The 18,033-nt window shown below is 41.7% G+C and overlaps 1 protein-coding gene across 1 annotated transcript; it reads left to right on the top strand.

Annotated features, from left to right (window-relative positions):
- Positions 1–14,404: 14,404 nt before the first annotated feature.
- LOC104910990 (transcriptional enhancer factor TEF-5-like) lies at positions 14,405–18,023 on the top strand. Its single transcript, XM_019615361.2, has 3 exons — positions 14,405–14,657; positions 17,456–17,518; positions 17,607–18,023. The coding sequence occupies exons 1-3, from the start codon at positions 14,439–14,441 to the stop codon at positions 17,787–17,789; spliced, it is 465 nt and encodes a 154-aa protein (XP_019470906.2). The 5' UTR covers positions 14,405–14,438; the 3' UTR covers positions 17,790–18,023.
- Positions 18,024–18,033: the final 10 nt, after the last annotated feature.

Here is an 18,033-nt window from a genome sequence, read left to right as displayed (position 1 = left end):
TTTTAACTGAATCCTGCATGTGTGTTGCAGATTGTGTGGGGTAATGAAATAAAAAATGGGGAATTCTTGTACAAATCTTCTGGAGGATGTCTGTTTCCTGTGAAATGTGTCCATTCTTCTTGAAGCCTAATTTACACTCAGATGACTTTATTGCTAGATGATGTGGTATAGTTTCTTTGATGCTGAAGAAAATGTTGGGTGTTTATGCTTGAGGTTTTTACATGGCATAATAGGTGTTTCTGCCTTATTGGACTTAGGTGACTGGGTTTAGTGTAATCTTCCTGAGAATACAAGAGGTTTTATATTTCCATACGCCACTCTAAGATACGATCTTTGAAAACACTGGTTTTGTGTAAAAGGACATTATTTCTCAATAAAGAATCCTGCCCACTGTTTAGGTCAACTATAATGTAATCTGTTACTGGAGGTATTGGATTTTAGGTTGTAGAAAGCAGCCTGAACTTTCAGGCCAACGATTTTCTTCTGAGCCCAGTATTGAATGCTAGATGGTTTTACTGCCCACATTTTAGAATGGAAAAGAAACAAACAAACAAACAAAAGGGAGGGGGGAAAAAAAGAAGAACCTAGAATCTTTTAAATTGTAACTCATGACATAATTTTTAAGAAAACATACATAAAATATAAATAAAAATATTCATAATATATAAAATATAAATATTCATGCCTCAAGATGCCACTGACACAGCTTCAACGTAACCTTTCAAATTGGAAGGAACAAGACTGACCTTAAGGAGGTGTCCTTAAGCATGAGATTAGGTGTGCCTAATTCATATAATTTGCACTGATTTTAAGCTTCTCAAGCTTGAATAAGCTATAACAGTTTACTCATTGCTAAAGCCAGATAAACATTTATTTCAAGTGCAAAAGTTTTGCTATCTCAGAGTTTTCACCTGTAAACATTTTAGTATTTTGAAATATTAGTCATTTTTATTTGATCTTAAACCATTTTAACCCAGTCTTAGTAAGAATCATCAGCTACATAAAAGAGCAGAAGCAACCAGGAGTGATTTTGCTATTTTTATTCACTGATGTCTCTGACATAAAGCCATCTTCAAGCTAGGTTTCTGTTGCTTCCTCTGCTCAAACACATGAAACTATGAACTTAAAAGAGAACATTTTTTAAAAGAAGGAAAATTCTTGATCCAGTTTGCTCTCTGTTGTTCTTTTCCTGTGATCTTTACTGCTTTTTAATAAAAAGGTAGAGGATTCAGATGCCAAACTTAGCTGAGAAGAGTTTTCTTCACCCATCGCTTGCAGTCGTGCTTAAATGTTATAAGCAGCTTGGTTTTAAATTCATATTTGAATACTGCATTGAAACAGGACTCTCCCCTGAACTTTTCAGTTGTCAACAGCTCCAGAGCTGTCCACAAGTGTCTGTCTGTCTCAGTTCTCCCCAGTAATTTCTGCCAATCCTTAACTCAGAGTTAAGCAAACTGGAACGAGGTGATGCTTTTTAGGGTATGTCATAAAGGCTTGCTCAGTCCAGCTGCACACAAAAGTACTTCAGCAACAATGCAACAAGAGCTCTAAATTGAGGAGATGGCATTGACAGGGTAGATTGTTGGTAGAGAATAATGTTTGGCAAAGTCAGAGACCAAGCAAAGGCATTTTCTTCTGACAGACCTGGATCCTGCCGCACCACCTGTCCTGTGCTGCATGTGCACTGCTGTGTACCTTCTCAGTGGCTCTAGGTGGTTCTGACTGCTTTCTCTCTTTTAGTGACACTTTGATTTGCAATATATTCTTAGGTTTTAACCAGACTGGGGTATCAAGCACTGACAGGTGCAGTAGACACTCTGAGTGAGTTTATTCAGCTCTAAGACGGTGAAGGTTCAGGCAGTTCAGCTTCAATCATGATATTGCAAGACAATGATTTGCCCTGTATAGATTTCAAAAGGTATTTATCATATTGACTTAAATTTCTGGAAATAATTGCATTGCCTGTTTTTTGTTTCTTGAAGCCTGCATGCTCTGCACCTTGAGTCTGCAGCTATTTACAGGTTTTGCTGTACCAGAGACTCAGTTCCTCTTTTCCAAAGTATGAATATGCAGCATGACAGTTTCTGAGGGACTGTTTTTATTACTCAGATATGCTATGGTGCAACTGCAAGCCAAGTGTCAGATGTGATCAAGAAAACAGTTTCAAGGGATTTGCTATGGTACTTCTAAGATTGTCTTTTTGATATCTGTAGATGTCGGATCTGAGTCCTTTGGGGAGACACAGAAACTATTTATTGAGATAGTGGTCATAAGCTGATATGATAACACTGCCATACAATCATTTCTGTTGCTGTGGCTGACACAGTGCTTTCCTCTGCCTTCATTTTGGTTTTGCTAAGCACACCTTAGACGCAGAGTCCTGCTGTGGTTTTGTTGGATGGAACTGGGCAAGAGGTTTTCCAGCTGGACTGAGAGGTGCCAGCATGCCTCTCTTTCCTTAACAGATGCTCTCTTTGGTTCATTGTTTTGAGCAGATCTGTCTTCCTTGCTCCCACTCAACACCTTGCTGCTGATGTTCTTCCAGATGTGAAACAGAAAAGACAGCTCAGTCTTTGGAATCAGCATCTCCCATTTAGATTTTATCTTCAGCAAAACACTCAGGTTAATGTCACTTAACAAAACTCCTGCACTGAGACCATGGCTTTCACCGTAAATAAATATTAATCTGTGGGGACTACTCAGTGTCAGGTGGTTACATTGCTCTCTTCATTTCAGCACTCTTGTGATGATCTTTGCATAAATTTTGTTTCCTACTGTAACAACAAATCCACTTGGGAGATAAGCTCATTTCCTTGCATAAGTTTTTCTAGCTTTAATTTTCCTCCCATTTTCTTCTAGTTAGAGCTGAAGGCTGATAAATTGCAAGGTGTGTTTTTGCTCTCACTTGAGAGCCTCATGCCTGAGCATACAGCAGTCCCACATAGACATGAGGCAGACCTTCCTGCTTCAGGCTTTCAGAAGCTGTCCTGAAGGTGGCCTTCATGTCTTGAGTGCACTTTTGACTTGGATTGCCATCTCTGTGAGCACACTGCTGGGTGTGAGGCCCTGCTGCCTGCAGGCATTGGTACAGCAGGATGAGCCCCTCACAGCCAACTGCTGGCTCAACAAGTTGCATTTACAGAAAGAACTTGAACTTGCTTTTCCTTTCATCTTCCGTGCTCCTTTCATACCTCTTTTCTCACCTTCAGAGCCGTCAGGAGAAATGCGACAGTGATTCTTCCCCTTTTTTGATTGACTCTCTGAAAGGGAAACATCAGTGCTCAGCAGTGCAAGGTTTTCTGAGTGACACAGCGCAGTGTGCCGCAGGGATGCAGCTTGAGGTATTGCTGTTGACATCAGTAAGATCAGCATTAGGCCCCCAGGGAGTGCTGCAGCACAGTCTCCCACTTGGCTTCAAAAGAAAGGAAAGAAAAGAAAAACTCAATCTCTTTAAGGCCAGGCAAGGGGGCCACACATGTTTTAATGATAGATACTTTTTAAAGCTTGTTTGCATTTGGGTGATAATGTACTTTAGTATAGTTGGGGAAATGAGAAACTTCACACATGGCATCTGGAAATCCTTGTGGCTCACTACCCTCCTTGACAGGTGTAATGCGGCTATAAATTTCCCCCAACAGAAAACATGTAACTGCATTGGCTGTACCAGCCTTTCATTTTCTTTTATATGAATGTGTTGTTTTACATCTCAGCCTTTTAATAGCTCCATATAAACATTTGTGAGCCTCTGAGGTAAGTAAGTATATTTTTTCTTCTTGGTCTTATGTCTTACGGAAAATCAGCCTATGGCTCAATTTACCATCCAGAGTGGGAGGTGAGCACTGATACATTCATGTACATCTCACAACAGATGAAAGGGATGTTGCTCTTGTGAGCACTCCTGATAAGTCTCTGCAGTATCAGTTCAATCACTTCATGCATATGTTATCATAGCTCTAGTTGGTGTCAGGCAGAACTTCTTTGGCAATCTGATGGCCATTTCCTTACATCTTTGAACATCAAAAACCTGATATGTGCTAAAATGTTGGTACTGGTGCTATTGCCAGAATGAACTTGCCAGTGGCCTTGGTGAGCAAACTTTTATGACCATACATGTGTTATACAATGATCAAAAGCTGAGTGCTTAAAGTTTGTAAAATGAAGAGATCTGGAGCCAGGAGGGCTTGACAGAAGTTTAGGTATGGCACTGTGTGTTGCCTGTTTTTTAGTACAGGACAGGATGGTTATTTCTGGGCTTGCATATGCAGAAACTTGTAACTTAGGATGGGATGCTGATTGAATTGGTTTGCCAAGGGGTTTTTATTTCTGTCAGCAGAAAGAAACTGGCTATACAGTATTAAACACTTTAAAAACTTGTTTGATTTGTTGCTCTCAGCTGCTCACCAGTGGAGCTGAAGACCACTCCTTTGCTTGATACTGCAGTTTTCTTGTCAAGGTGCATCCATCCAGCCTCTGGCCAAGAGTGGGATTAAGAATTAGACATGAAGCCGGGTTGCAGTCCATTACTTAGTTATCCAGTACAAATAAAGAGTAGGTTTCCAAAATGCATGCCTTTTGGATAAATGCTATATAAAGTGAAAGTATGAGTTGGAAAACAAAATTATGATTTACAGTGGAAATAAGTTAGTGGTAAAAAGATTATTCATAACTGCAGTTTTCTTCTCATTCTCTGGCATGCAGTACCCCTTAAAATTATTTTTAATAAAACTGCCTTCCCCATCATCCAAAGTAACCACCTTAAGTACAGTGATTTGAAAAGAAAATTAGAAACATACTGTAATGCATTTAGTAAATACACTAAGCAGAATTTCTTTCTGATTCTCCAGGGTACTCCTGCAGATTTTGAAAGGCACCAGTGAAAGAGATGAGCAGTGGTTACATGGCTGGCAGCAGGCTGTTGGGCTCACTGGTGGCAACAGGGCCTGGGGGAAGAGGAGCAGGAGCAGGCAGGCATCTTTCATAATGATGAATGAGCAGGTTGTGAGGAGCACTTTCATACATAAACAAAACATGTTATGGTGTGGTATCTTTAGACTGCTCTAACTCTTCGTTGCTATCTCTTGTGGCTAGGCTTCTAAATAAGTGGAGGTGTTTTCCATTCTGTGACAGCTTGCTGTGCTCATACCGAGCTCATGGTGGCATTAAGGTTTCTTTTTCTCCCCTTGTCTTGGGGATCCTCTAGACATGCATGGATGCTGTCCTTCCCCAACACACCGGTTGGAACATCAGTGGCCCAGGTGGATCAGCATGGGAGCAGGGACAGAACTGATCTGGACTGGTTTCTGTCAATCCTGGAATCGTGGACAAGTCCAATCGCTCCTTCTTTAGGCTAAAAAGAGCTGAACTATTCCAGTTCTTGGTCCAGGTCTGTAAGAAATGAGTTGCTTGCTAGCTGAAGTGTGTTATGGGTCTCTCTTGTGGAGCAAAATATTTTTTGTACTGTAGCTAGGAGTGCATTGTTAGCTATAAAGTCTCCACAAAATGTCACTTTGTGCTTGTGAAATGACTTGGAAACCAAGGTTGGTGTTGGATGTATCCCAGGCTTTTTCATATATTGGTCAAATGTTTCTCCACTTGGCCCATCTGCTGTCGGAGGCCATCATGTAACGCAAACTGCAGTGTAAATACTCTGGATGTAATGCAAATTTAAATACCTCTTTGCACCTGCTGTGAAAACAAAGCGTTTCAACTGCATGGGACACAGACACCAAATAATTCATAAGCTAAATAAACAGCTTTTGCAAAGAGCTGCAGGAAATGCCAACACTGAGTCTGTGGAGGTGCAAATGAAGGCCCTCTCTCCTGCAGCCCTGGGAGCAGTCCTCAGCGCTGACTTCTTAAGACAGCTTCTGGATCTGCCCACAGTCCCAATCGCTGAGCAAGGGAAGAGACCTTCTCTATTAAAATCTCATTACAGTAACTGCTGAATGAGAAATCATGTCACAGCTCTTCCCATTTGTAATATCGTTGGTGGGAGAAATCTACCATTTGAATGCTCTGCTTTGCTCTTTATTAATGCTGCAATGGGGCACCCCACAGTGAGTGCAGTCTGCCATTACTATAGCGGAGGAGTTCAAAGGCATATTTGACAGTAGACAGACATGTTTTACAGAATGTATGGGGCTTTCTGGAGGATGCGCACTGCCCGCAGACCAGATACGTGAGCCTTGCAGAGAGAGGGACCTCCACTCATTTGCAGATCCACACTCGTGTCTGACAGACAAAACCTAATCCTGTGTGTAGGAAAGGGGAGAGTTTGTCCGTGGATGTTTCTGGAGTTTCTGTGCATATTATCCAGCTTGTGAGCACTGACATGTTCATCCAGAGTTCTTTCAAAGTTATATTGTATAAACAATATAATGCTGTTCTTCAAGGTGAGCCTTTCATTATGTTGCTTTGTGCAGCCATTTCCCAGGCTTTTAAGTACCATCAGTGTGTGCAATATGAGTCCAGTCAAAGGAAACACAGCATTTCCAGCAGCTGCCTCTCACAATTCTTGAGTCACAGGCTCATGCTCAGAACCTCATGGCACATCAGTGCACAATTTAAAGCTATTTTTTTGGCTTTTTGGATCATTCTGCTCTGAATTCAAAAGACTTTTTGGTATACGGAGGTTAGAAATGTGTAAGCGATAAGACATACCTACAGCTTAAAGAGGGTTGTGTAACGCTTTAGTATTGAACATGAGCAAGAAAAGATACTATTTAGTCATAGTTAAAAGTGTTTCCTTAAAAAATAAATAGTAGAAAGCAAACAGGCAGAATTTCTCCTCTGCAAACGAGCATTGCTTAAACAATTGTAATTCCTTCAAAAGTGAACTTCATTTTGCCTAAGTATAAACAGAAATGAAGCCACCTACTGAGAAATTCTATTTTGCTAATTTTTATCTATTCTGATGCAAATAGTGGTTTTAATCCCGTTAACTCATCCACCATGCATGACAGGTCAGCCAGCCCCACTGTCTGTGTGTTTGAAGGATTCCCGGCCAAACCAGTCTTTCGGTGGGTTGCGCTGTGGATAGTCCTGTTTCTAAACTTCTCATGTCACTGCAGAACTGCAGCTACTGTGCAAAATAAAGCAGTGGTTCCATATGTGTGTGGAAGTTGTGCAGGGTCTTTGCAGATAGGTTACTGAGAGTTCTTATCATAGCAGGGGAAATAATAAAAAGAAAAAGAATGTCAGATTAGCTGATCCAGATACATGGCAAAGGTCAAGTTTGGGGATTTTTTTCCTGTGGGGATTTCTTTGTGTATTCTGAAACCTAAAATAGCTGTTTGTTTTGAAATGCGTTTTTGATTGCAGTAAAATACAGTTTATAGTAAGTAGAAAATAATTTAATTACGAGAGAGTGAAATTTTCCATGTGTTTTTATAACATTTAAATTTTAATTAAACAGGGCTTAGAGTGAATTATAAAACCTTCTTTTGTTGAGACAACTGACACCGACAAAATCTTAATTAATGAATATTCAGAGAGATCTCTGGATCACTCTTTTTTCTCTTTGGAATATGTTCTGCCCGTGTTTTGAAAAACTCAGAAGAAAATTAATAAACATAGCTTATATGGAATATTTCCCAGTGTGAAAACCTTCCAAATGGAATCCAATGCATTGCATTAGTGTCAGTGAAGATTTCTAAACCAGATGTGTAGATGGGCTGCCTTTGTTGTTTTGTTTAAAACTGAGGCTGGAATGAAACCAGAAGGTTAGGACTTGACATGATGAGAATGTCATTCCATGCTACCACGAGGTCATTTCCCTTTTGCTGTATAAATTAAGTTGTGATGTTGCTTCAATCTGGAATCACTTCGTTGTTTTTAATGCAGTACAAAAAAGTTATTTTATTTGGAAGTATTGTGATATAACTTCAATGAGTAATTGCAGTGGTTAGCTCATTAGCACCCAAAAGGATTGTTTCAGTTATTTTATTTCTTGGATATTTTTTTTCCCTGTCCTCTTGGGCAACCTGGTAACAGTACACTGTGCAAACAGTTAATTTGTGTATAGTAATACTGAAGTGGCTTACTGTAATAGGATACATGTGTCTCTGTGCACACATACCATTCTGGCAGCCCTTGTAACCCTCTTAGGGACTCAAGGTCTTTCTCTCATGCCAGTCCAGTCCTGAGATGAAGGCTTTTCTGCATGGTTCCTACGTAAATCCAGAGCTTTGATTTGGGAAGGTCTGGTTGCAGGAGCTAAACAACAAGCCCCGGAAGATATCAGATGCTTGGTTATTTTGCTTTGCCCCCAGGCCCATACAGAGAGGTAGAAAACCAGTGCTTGATGCAGGTCTAAGGCCAATAGTTTTTGCTGCACAGCAAGAGAAAAGCAGTACCCGTTCTCTCCTAGGGGCCAGCAGAGTTGTTTCTTGCCTTACTTTTACTAAAGGCTGCCCAAACAGAGTGGCCTCAGACATCTGGGGCTGGTGAATAGTAAATTCTCTAAGTGTCTCATCTTTACCTTAAGGCATCACATGCGCTTACACTGATGCTTAAAGGAGGAGGTGGGGAAAAAAAGCAGAAGAGAGGAATGAAGGAAGCATTTGCATGGGCTCATTTGGTAATTAAAAATACGTAAGTGAAAGAATTGCCATGAACTTGCCCAAAGGGCTGTAATAAATAACATCCTGCCTAACTCGTGCATGAATGTTCTCTATGGTTTTGCATTAAATGACTGTGTTTCTTTTTAGAGTTGTTGGCTGAGTTGGGTTTCTTGTGTTTTTGGGTTTTTTTGTTTTTTTTGTTTTTTGTTTGTTTGTTTTGTTTTCTTTTTAGTATTGTAACAGTTGGAATAGAAATAGGCTTATGTTTTTGTAATTGTAGTAAACATATTTTAAAGATTGCTGTTTGATTAACTGTAAATATTACCAGTTCGGAGGTTAAAAGCTGTTGTTGAAGTCATTCAGGGAAATCCAGCAGAAGTGGAAATATGGCAGAAAAAGCTAAACAATATGGCAAAAGAATATTTGCTGACTTAAGAGTGCAGGATCAACACCAATATTTTTCCAGTGATGCTAAACCTCTTGTAACTGCTAAATTGGATTTGTAGTTGAATGAAGTATCAGCTGCTGTTGGACAAGCCCATAAAGGCAGGACGGCTGGCCTTTTGTAGGCTGGGCTTAAAAGACGATTGATATGTTTTAGCATTTTTGGGATTATTGTGATTAGGAGGAAGCCTTCTGAATGATAGAGAAAAGGGTGTAAAAAACACAGTCCACAGCTGGTGAGCAGCATGTGTTTGCTGTAAGGAGAGGTCATGACTAGTTGATCCTGATGGTTCTGGCATTGATTGACAGTCAAGAAAACTTGATATTATGAAGCGGACACTTTTTTTCTCTCTCTTTTTTGTTTGTCATAAAGGAATGATGAGTCTGTTGCATAAAGCCGAAGTATTTTCAACATTTGGAAGGCTCACAGGTTGCAAGCTGAATGTTCAAAGTCCCCACAGCAAATGTAGGTTGTTAAAATATCATCTAGAAATTAGAATTCAGCCCGAAGCTGTAAGAATACGGAAAAGGAGCCACAGGAACAGCAGAGCTGTTTCTGTGCCTTTTTCTTACGTGTTAGTCTTGACTAAAACCCTCTTTGTTGTAGAGTAGGAAATTTATGCTGTGTGTTTGGAAATTTCAAGTTTGCCGAACTTGTTGACTGTGATGCATCTGGTGTATGTGGGGTACTCAGTGAGGAGTAATATGTGTAGAACAAATCTGACTGTCAGGAAAACAGTTTAATCATTTTATTTTTATTAAACACCTGCCCCAGCAAGCATGCAGGCTATTTCATCTTATCTCCTCTGCCCACTTGGAAATGTAGCTCATTTAGATTATGGGTTTGGGTTTTTTTTCCCACTTTGCTTTTTTTTTTTTATTGGAAGGAACCATCCAAGAGCTCACAAATGCACATTTAAATAGTTGGATCCCTGACTCTTTTTAGTGGGGCTGTACCTCTTTCAAAATTTGAGTTTAGCATACCACACAGGAAAGAACACAAGCTTGCCAACTCCCGCTGAGCATTTTTTCAAGCCTGTGAAAAGAATGAATTATTCAGCAGTAAGCATGCTTACAGCTGGCCATTTGGGAGCTTTGATGTGCGAATCAGGCGGTTGCATGAATGCCCTTATTGTCATGTTATGTGTACACAGTGTGTGAATTATTGAAAATAGTGAGGCCTGAGCCTCATCTGGTAGAGATTACAGTGCAGGCATGCTGGGTGAAGGTCTGTAATTGAAAATCCCCAGATGCTGTTTATTTGGCCTGCATCACGTGGCCCTGTACAGAAAGCTTGTCTGAACAAAATGCTGCCTGCCTCGAAGCACCGCCCAACCCCCTCCAGCCCCCCAAACCCAGGGTGCGGGCAACTTAAACACCTGCCCATAATATTTTTAAAAGCTTAAATTAGATTTGCCTATAATGTTTAAATAGAGGATGCCTTACTTAGGGGTTTAAACTGCTTAGCCAGTTGACTTACTGAGCTCTTTTATCTACAAGAGGTTTTTTGTTAGCCAATTTAGCTTTCGAGCGTCTTCAGAAAGCGGCACTGGCCAATTTTAGGCAAGCTCTTCCAAAGTTGGGAGTTCTGCTGGCAAAAGGCAGCAGGAAAGCTCAGCTGCCTCGGATCCCACAGCCGCCTCCCACTGGAGGGAAACCCTCACCCCAACCAGCCTGCACCCCATGTCTGTGTGCAGACCCCCATGTTGGCTGGGCCTTTAGTCTGGCTCATGCTGGCTCATGTGTGAGCAGCACAGACAAAGGGATGCGGTGCTGCAGGCAGCACACACACGGGCTCTGCCTGAGGCCTGGGAGCATGCTGGAGGCTCCTAATGGAGCCCAGATGCTGACAGAGCTTTGCCATGCTGGAAATATGGCCACGAACGTGACATAGGAGGTGGAATGTTTGTTTTAAGAGAAGTCGAACACGTAGGTCTGTGTCCAGGCTGTGTACTAAGTATATGAAAAACCTGTGTCAAGCCACAGTCTGGAAGAATTTGAATTTGTGAAAATCATAGTATGCCATTATTTAGGGGGGGGGGAGGGGGAGAAAGGTGTTGCTACATGGTCATTACTTACAATTTTTTGCTAACTGTGGAAACTTTATAAATCAGCTGTTCATTTTCCAATGGCTAACCAACTAAATTTCCCATACTTGTCTATTTTTATCACATTTGGATGGGGCCTATTACTGGGATCTGGGGTAGGAGCTTGATTTGTGTCATTCATGTTCTAAGTAAAGCCAGCTGCCTGCCCCATACACCGTGATGCCACAGGATTGAGCAGGGACACCTGCAGCCAATACCCCGCATGCCTGGGCTGACTCCACAACTCACTCAAGGCCCTGCAGAGCTGCCTGTGGGGTGCTCCTTTTGCCCACCAAAGGGTGCACCGAGGGTGGCACCCAGGAGCCTCACGGAGACCTTTGTGGGGGCTGATGCTAAGTCTCTTAAGGTTGCTTTTGGAATTAATGGTAGCGGGGGAGGTTTCCCCGGACAAGGACCCTCTGTTGGAGCAACAACTGCCTCTGGGGGGGGTGGGTGGGAGCCTCCCCTCTCAGCAGCTGCTCCTACTTATTTAAGAGGAGAAGAGCAGATATGTCAGTCCTCATTCACTGCCTGTGAGGTGTCTGGGATTGCTGTCCTCTCCTTCGTTTGGGATGATGCTCCTCAGAGCAGGCAAAGGGAGTCTGGGAGCCCAGGTGGGGCTGTTAGCCAGCAGAACCCTTTTTTTCTTCCGGCCACGACTGAGAAAGATGTTTTGTTGTGTAAAATGCATCTTCCCCTGTGTCAGTGCAGGGAGAAAAATGCATTTTGCAATTGCACTGGTGTTACAGGAGGGCATGACAGATAAAGAGTGACTTTAAAAGCAAAACACGTTCAGAAAAACCGTTATAAAATGCTTCATGTTGTCCTCTCCCAACCCTTTGAAGATCCCTAGAAAGGACTGCTGAACAGTGAAGATATTTTATCTGACTGGTCACCTTCCCACACCTCTCCTTCATACCTGAACCAAATCATTCAGAGCAGGAGACTGTCATAGTAGATGACAAGGAGAAGGAGCTGAACATTTACAGTTCATAAACCTGACCTCTCCTCTTCTACTAGGCAATTTCCTGTATATAAATGTGACAGGGAGAGATCGAGAGGGTGTGTATGAAAAGTATTTCCACAGCTGAGCCCTTCTTAGAGAAAAACAGATCTGTTTATTACCTGACATTTTTCACCCTAGTGTTTTTAATGGCCAGTTAAAGAAGTTTTTGAGCCTCTTTTCTTTCAAACTCTTCTCATTCCCAAGGAAAGGAAAGAGCGTTTTTTAGGGTTATTTGTCCTTCCTCTCCTTAAAATCCTCTTCTGACCTTGCTGGGTCAGGAGGTAAGGTCTTTTCTGTTAGAATCCATCACAGCTGGTTAAGAAGAGCAACAGTATTTGGTAGATAACACAAAGTCTGTAAGCTTTGACTTGGGGCACCTACGTTGTGTATGCCAAGGAAGTGCTTATGTTTGTGTTTATGGTATTTTGGGGGTTCAAAACAAATTCCACATCTTTTCAGATCATTCTGGTTAAGCAAAAGATATTTACTGAGCTTCATGAAGCTTTTGAATATCCCCTGCTCTGGCTGAACAAGGTGCATATTTCCATGTTGAAAATGTAGCTGTAAAGGAAAAATAAGGCTGTTGCCTCGATCACTTTGCATGGTTCCTTGTAGAGCTCCTTCTCCCTGTCATTCTGTTCCACCTTGTATTGACTCTTGAACTGGACTCCAGCTGGATCTCGCCTTAAGGGAAAGCACAATGTTGTCAGTCATCTCCTGCTGGGCTGGAGCAGGGCTGGCCAGACCCCTCCTGATTCCAGCCAAAGAGCTTCATGGATGGACCTGGGGCCTAAGTGGGGACAGCACTTACTGATACTTTGAATAATGCAGTCTGGACTTTCAGAGCTGAGTGTTTTTTATAGAGCTGCTTTTTGTGTCAAGTGGCTGCCTGGGAATCTGAGCTTTCTTTTAAAAATAGTTTTTTAGCTCTCTTGACTGGGGAGAATACTGTGAAGCCATGAGAATATTTAACTCTTCCTGCCTCAGCTGCAGCTGAGGGCTGCACAGGGCTGCTGGAATGGACATAGTTGTCTGGAGTGATCTGTGCTGTGACCACAATTCCTCTGCGTCTCAGAGAGCTGCAGAAGGGCTGCTGCTGGGCTTACAGGCTGCTGCCCCTTTGGGCTTCCCAGCTGCAGGCAGTCGAGTGTGTCCTCCTGTTTTTCTATTCATTTTTGTGTGCTCAAGCAGTGCTTTTTAAAGGGACAGAACAGAAGTGAAAGTTATCTTCCCCAAATTTAGTGTTACCTGCCATCATCATAGGCCACTTTCTCTTCCTTCTTGTTGCCATGGCCTCAGGATCTTGATCTCTCCCTCGTTTTTTTTTTTTCCCTAGACTGTAAACTTCTCCATCGAAGAGCTTTTCTGAGTAATACTAATGAAAGGTAGAGCAGCTCCATTTCTCTCCTTTCTACACTCTCCAGCTGTGTACTCGTCCACTTTAAAACAACTTGGTGGGCGACAGGTTATTTTCTTAGCCTTTCCATTTTCAGCTCACTGCTAAATCAGTTTTCTCATTTTCTACACTTGGGCTTTTCCCCTGTGCTGAATGCAAATAGCTCCATAACTTAGGACTTGTTAAACAAGTACATTTAAGTTATTACAACTCATAAAGAAGTAACATAATATGCAATGAAAATAAACAGGACACCACATAGAACTTTGTTATCATCCATGTCAGCAATATTTAGGAAGGAAATTATTTGGAAAGAAAATATTAGTTCGTATTAAGTAGCGCAGTGTGTGACTGAAGAAGAGTCAAATAGCCATTTCAGACACTTGGAAATATAGAGTATTTCCAAGTGAAATAGAGCTCTAAATAACAAACCACCGTGTTGATCAGCCATGCTGCAGCAGGAACTTCTGCGCTGCAGGGTTACTGTTCTTGTGCATGGCATTAAGGATGTGATTTACAACGTGGTGAGACAGTGATTTCAGTCAGTGGGAGAGGCAGAGTGCTCCCCAACAGAATTAGAAGATTTTGCTCTCCTCCTTGAAGAATTAAGCTGGAGAAAATGCCAACACAAAACCATACTATTAGGCTGATCAGTGCTTTGGGTTGAGTGGTAAGTGGTCTTCACAAGACCCAGGTGGGCCTGTGTGGCAAACACCACCCGGTGTAGTTGGAAGATAAAAACAGGGAGAGGCCAGACCTTGTGTCAGCCCTTCGGACAAGTGTCTTTAGCCCAAGACCATCCTGGTCAGTGGCCATAGTGCTGCCTCTCTGCCTGCCTACAACTCCAGGTCTTCATTGGAAAAACACTATAGCCTCTGTGTGCTGTCGGTAGGGCATATACAGTGTTAAGGAGATGGAATAGAAGTACTGTTGAACAATACAAAATGTTGATGAATAGTTTGCAAAGTAAAAGCAGAGTAGGTACAAGAAAAGGTCAGTCTCACATGTATGCAGCTCATATGTTTCAGTGTCATATTTTGATGATGTTTATAGATGTGTTGCTGCTTGTCCCTTACCATTCATTTTTCTTTGTTTCAGGTAGGAATGAATTGATAGCCAGATACATCAAACTTAGAACAGGGAAGACACGGACCAGGAAGCAGGTAAAATAACCCAGTGGGGAAGTATGCGTTTCGGTGAATAACAAAACGTGGTGTTTTTGGCTGTGGTGGCTGTCTGTGCTTCAGCTCTGACAAGATCGTGTATCGACTTCACTGACTTCACAGTTAAATTCACACTTTTTAGAAAAATATTTTAAATTCCAGATTTTTTTAATGTGCATAATTTCAGTGAAAGTTGGAGACGCATTTTCTATTGGTCTACATGTATATGAGGTTATTATCCCCTGTATTTGGGGAAAAAAATCAAAAGTCAAAGCAGAAGCATATAGCATTGTTCCTTTCTCTATAAGGATAATTACGGAATGAAATGATCATTTTGAGATGGTGAATAACCAGTGATAGTTTCTGAATGTCCAGCCAATTCACCAATATAATAAAGGTTGTGATTATTGGATATGAGAAGTGAACGAATAAAAATTATCTAATGAGATTGATGCTAATCATGCTTTCAGCTTGTGGGCAGTACTTGCTACAGGATGAAATAATGATTAAAAAAAATTCCTCACAGAGCCTTCAGGCTCCTAGACTGTGACCATGGCAAGATTTCATTCATCAACGACTCAGAATATACCTTGAGCCAGTCTTAAGTCTTTTTTAGACGATTATTGCATAACTATTAACTTAATAGCATATGACTAAATCCTTTGATTTATAATATCCTTGGGGTTCAGCAGCCTTACAGAAGGCACATGATCTGTATGGTTTGTGTGGTGGTTCTTGAGCCCTTGCACTGTTTCAAAATGCTTTGCAAATTGCAGAGTCCATTTGTTTTCCCTAAGTTTGAGATTTCCCTCCACGTGCGTGGCAAAGGAGAAGGCAGCAGCTCATACACTTGCATGCTATGCGTGTTTTGTAAAGCAGAGAAAGGGGACGCTGAGTCAGAACACATAAAGATGGCCTGCTGCCAAATCTCTTGCTTAAAGCTTTTTGAAGTGGGTGATATTTTGCCTGGGTGGTGTTCTTTGTCAACTGGGGAGAAAGCATATGTATGAGAGATGAAAAAAGCTATGAGAAAGGAGAGAAACTGCAGTGCATGGAGAAAAGGAACAAACAGAAGATTGGCAAAGAAATCTGTGAACAAAAGGCAAAAGCCCAAGCTCTGCCCTGTGTTACGCTCATGCAGACTCCCCCCATTGGGAGCTACACTGAGGATCTTAAAATGGCATCAGGATTTGAAATGCAGACTGGGCTGGATTGGTGTCCAGCATGTGCTGGCAGAGCTGCGGTAAAACCAAGAGGGCTGTGATGGGTTGCACATGGCCTCTGTTCTTGTATGTCCCTCTATAATGTTTCATTAATCAGTTTTGGTAAGTGTCTAGAAGACTTTGTCATTAGTTCCGAATTTCAACTGAACAATTAAATGTTACAGTTGTGCTTCCTGTATAACCTTTAACACCACTAATATCCTGCTGAAAGCAAAACAAGTGAACACGTGTCAAAACTTGGTCTACATGTTTGACCACAAAATTGCTTAGTAAGCAAAAGTATAACGCTAAATTACTGCAGTCTAGTTCCCAAGCTGCTTCCTGAAGAACTCTCTGAAGGTGGCCTTCAGGGGCTGCACTCACTTATGCATTTTTATTTGCTTCTCTACTAAAAAATCAGGCTTGCTTTTTTGTTGTTATTGTTTTGTTTTGTTGTTGTTGTTGCTATTGTCATGGAATAATCTTACAGAGAGAGGAAACAAAACTTTGTTTCTCCTTTTCTTTTGCTTGTGCTCTTTCCCAGTCAGTAATTTTAACTAACTCAGGAAAACTATACACCTGATATGCCCTTGGTCAAATCAGACTGAGATTTTTCTTTAGCATTTTTTCCCATCACTGCAGTTTTTAAACCTTCACATAGAGATCTGAGGGGTGCTGAGCAGTACAAAGCAATGCTGGTCAGCATCACTAAACCCTCAGCATTGATGTCATGAATATCAACATGTGGCAGAATAAATAAGAATGTGAGTCAGGGCCCCAACCCTTCACTGCACAGGCAACAACAACTGGGCTATGAAATGGTCTGGTGCAGGGCAGGGATTGCACACATTTCTGACCAAAATGCAAATGTAAAAATGCAAAATGCAAAACAGACCAAACCTAGACATGACTCGAGCTGATGCCCAGTTACTTGTCTCTAGTTACATGATCATTTTGACATTGCAGAGAAAGGCAGAGTGATTTCTGGGACTGCATCATGCCAATATTTTACCATTTGTTCCAGAACTTGGAACATTGCAGTTGGGCCAAAACACAGCCTGAAAGCTCCTTGCTGGAGCTGTAGAACACAATACGAATGAATGGACACAACTTCCCAACATCATTATGTCTGCAGCCCAGGGGTCAGGGTGGGCATCTGCAGCCCTGGCTGAGAGGTGGAAGTCCTGTGGGCTGCCTGCTGCAGAGTGTGGGACCCACCTGTGGATGGGGTCTGTCCCAAAGCATGCGGGCTGCAACCAGCTGCAGGCTGTGTCCTCTCTCTTGTAGCTGAGTGCACAACTCAGTAGGCTGCACATCTTTTTTCCTTAACAAGTCACTGCAGTGATGACCAGTATTGTTAAGCCTCAGTGGTAAGAGCTGGGTATCTGTCTGGGAATGTGGTATCTTTAACATCAGAGCTTACTGAAGATGCAAATAACTCAATTCCCTCGGAAGTTTTTTTTTCTTTTTTTAAAAAAGAGAAAAATAGATATTTTAAATTTGATTTGCTTTTTGTTTTTCTTTTGTTTGTTTGTTTTTTTTTCTTTTTTCTTTTTTCTTTTTTCTTTTTTGTTCCTATAAACCTGAACAATGTAGGTGTCTAGTCACATACAGGTCTTAGCAAGAAAGAAAGTTCGAGAAATTCAAGCCGCCATTAAGGTACGTTTGGCTTGCCCAGTTGTAGGGGGCTTTTCATCTCCATGGTTACAGGCTTTTCCTTTGTTTCCTCCCTTCCCCTACCCTGCAGGTGTCTAGTCACATTCAGGTTCTTGCCAGAAGGAAATCTCGTGATTTTCATTCCAAGCTGAAGGTATGCGCTTTTCTGCTTTTGGGCTTGTGGTTGCTATGCCTGTCCCTTCCTCCTCCCCGTGGTGATGGGCGAGCTCCTGGTGCTGCCGTGCCTGTAACCTCCTTTTCCTGCATGTGGTAGCTGTCTGCGTCTCTTTGTGTTTAATCTCTGGTTTCTGCACTAGCATCCACATTAAAAACATTGTCTTAACACTGTCCAAATGCAAAGTGAACTACTCTTTGTAACCGCTCAGCACCTAAACCTGATTTTTAACCCATCCATTCATTTTTTGTTTTATTTTTGAACAGCTGAGTGCTACGAGTGTATTTTCATACACAAGGTTTTTATACAGTTATGTAGATACTTTTTTTTTCTTTTTATTTTC

Source organism: Meleagris gallopavo, chromosome 5 (genome assembly GCF_000146605.3).
Source record: "Meleagris gallopavo isolate NT-WF06-2002-E0010 breed Aviagen turkey brand Nicholas breeding stock chromosome 5, Turkey_5.1, whole genome shotgun sequence".
NCBI lineage: Eukaryota > Metazoa > Chordata > Aves > Galliformes > Phasianidae > Meleagris > Meleagris gallopavo.
The sequence above is the reverse complement of the archived record's forward strand: the minus strand, read 5'-3'. Positions and strand labels throughout refer to the sequence as shown.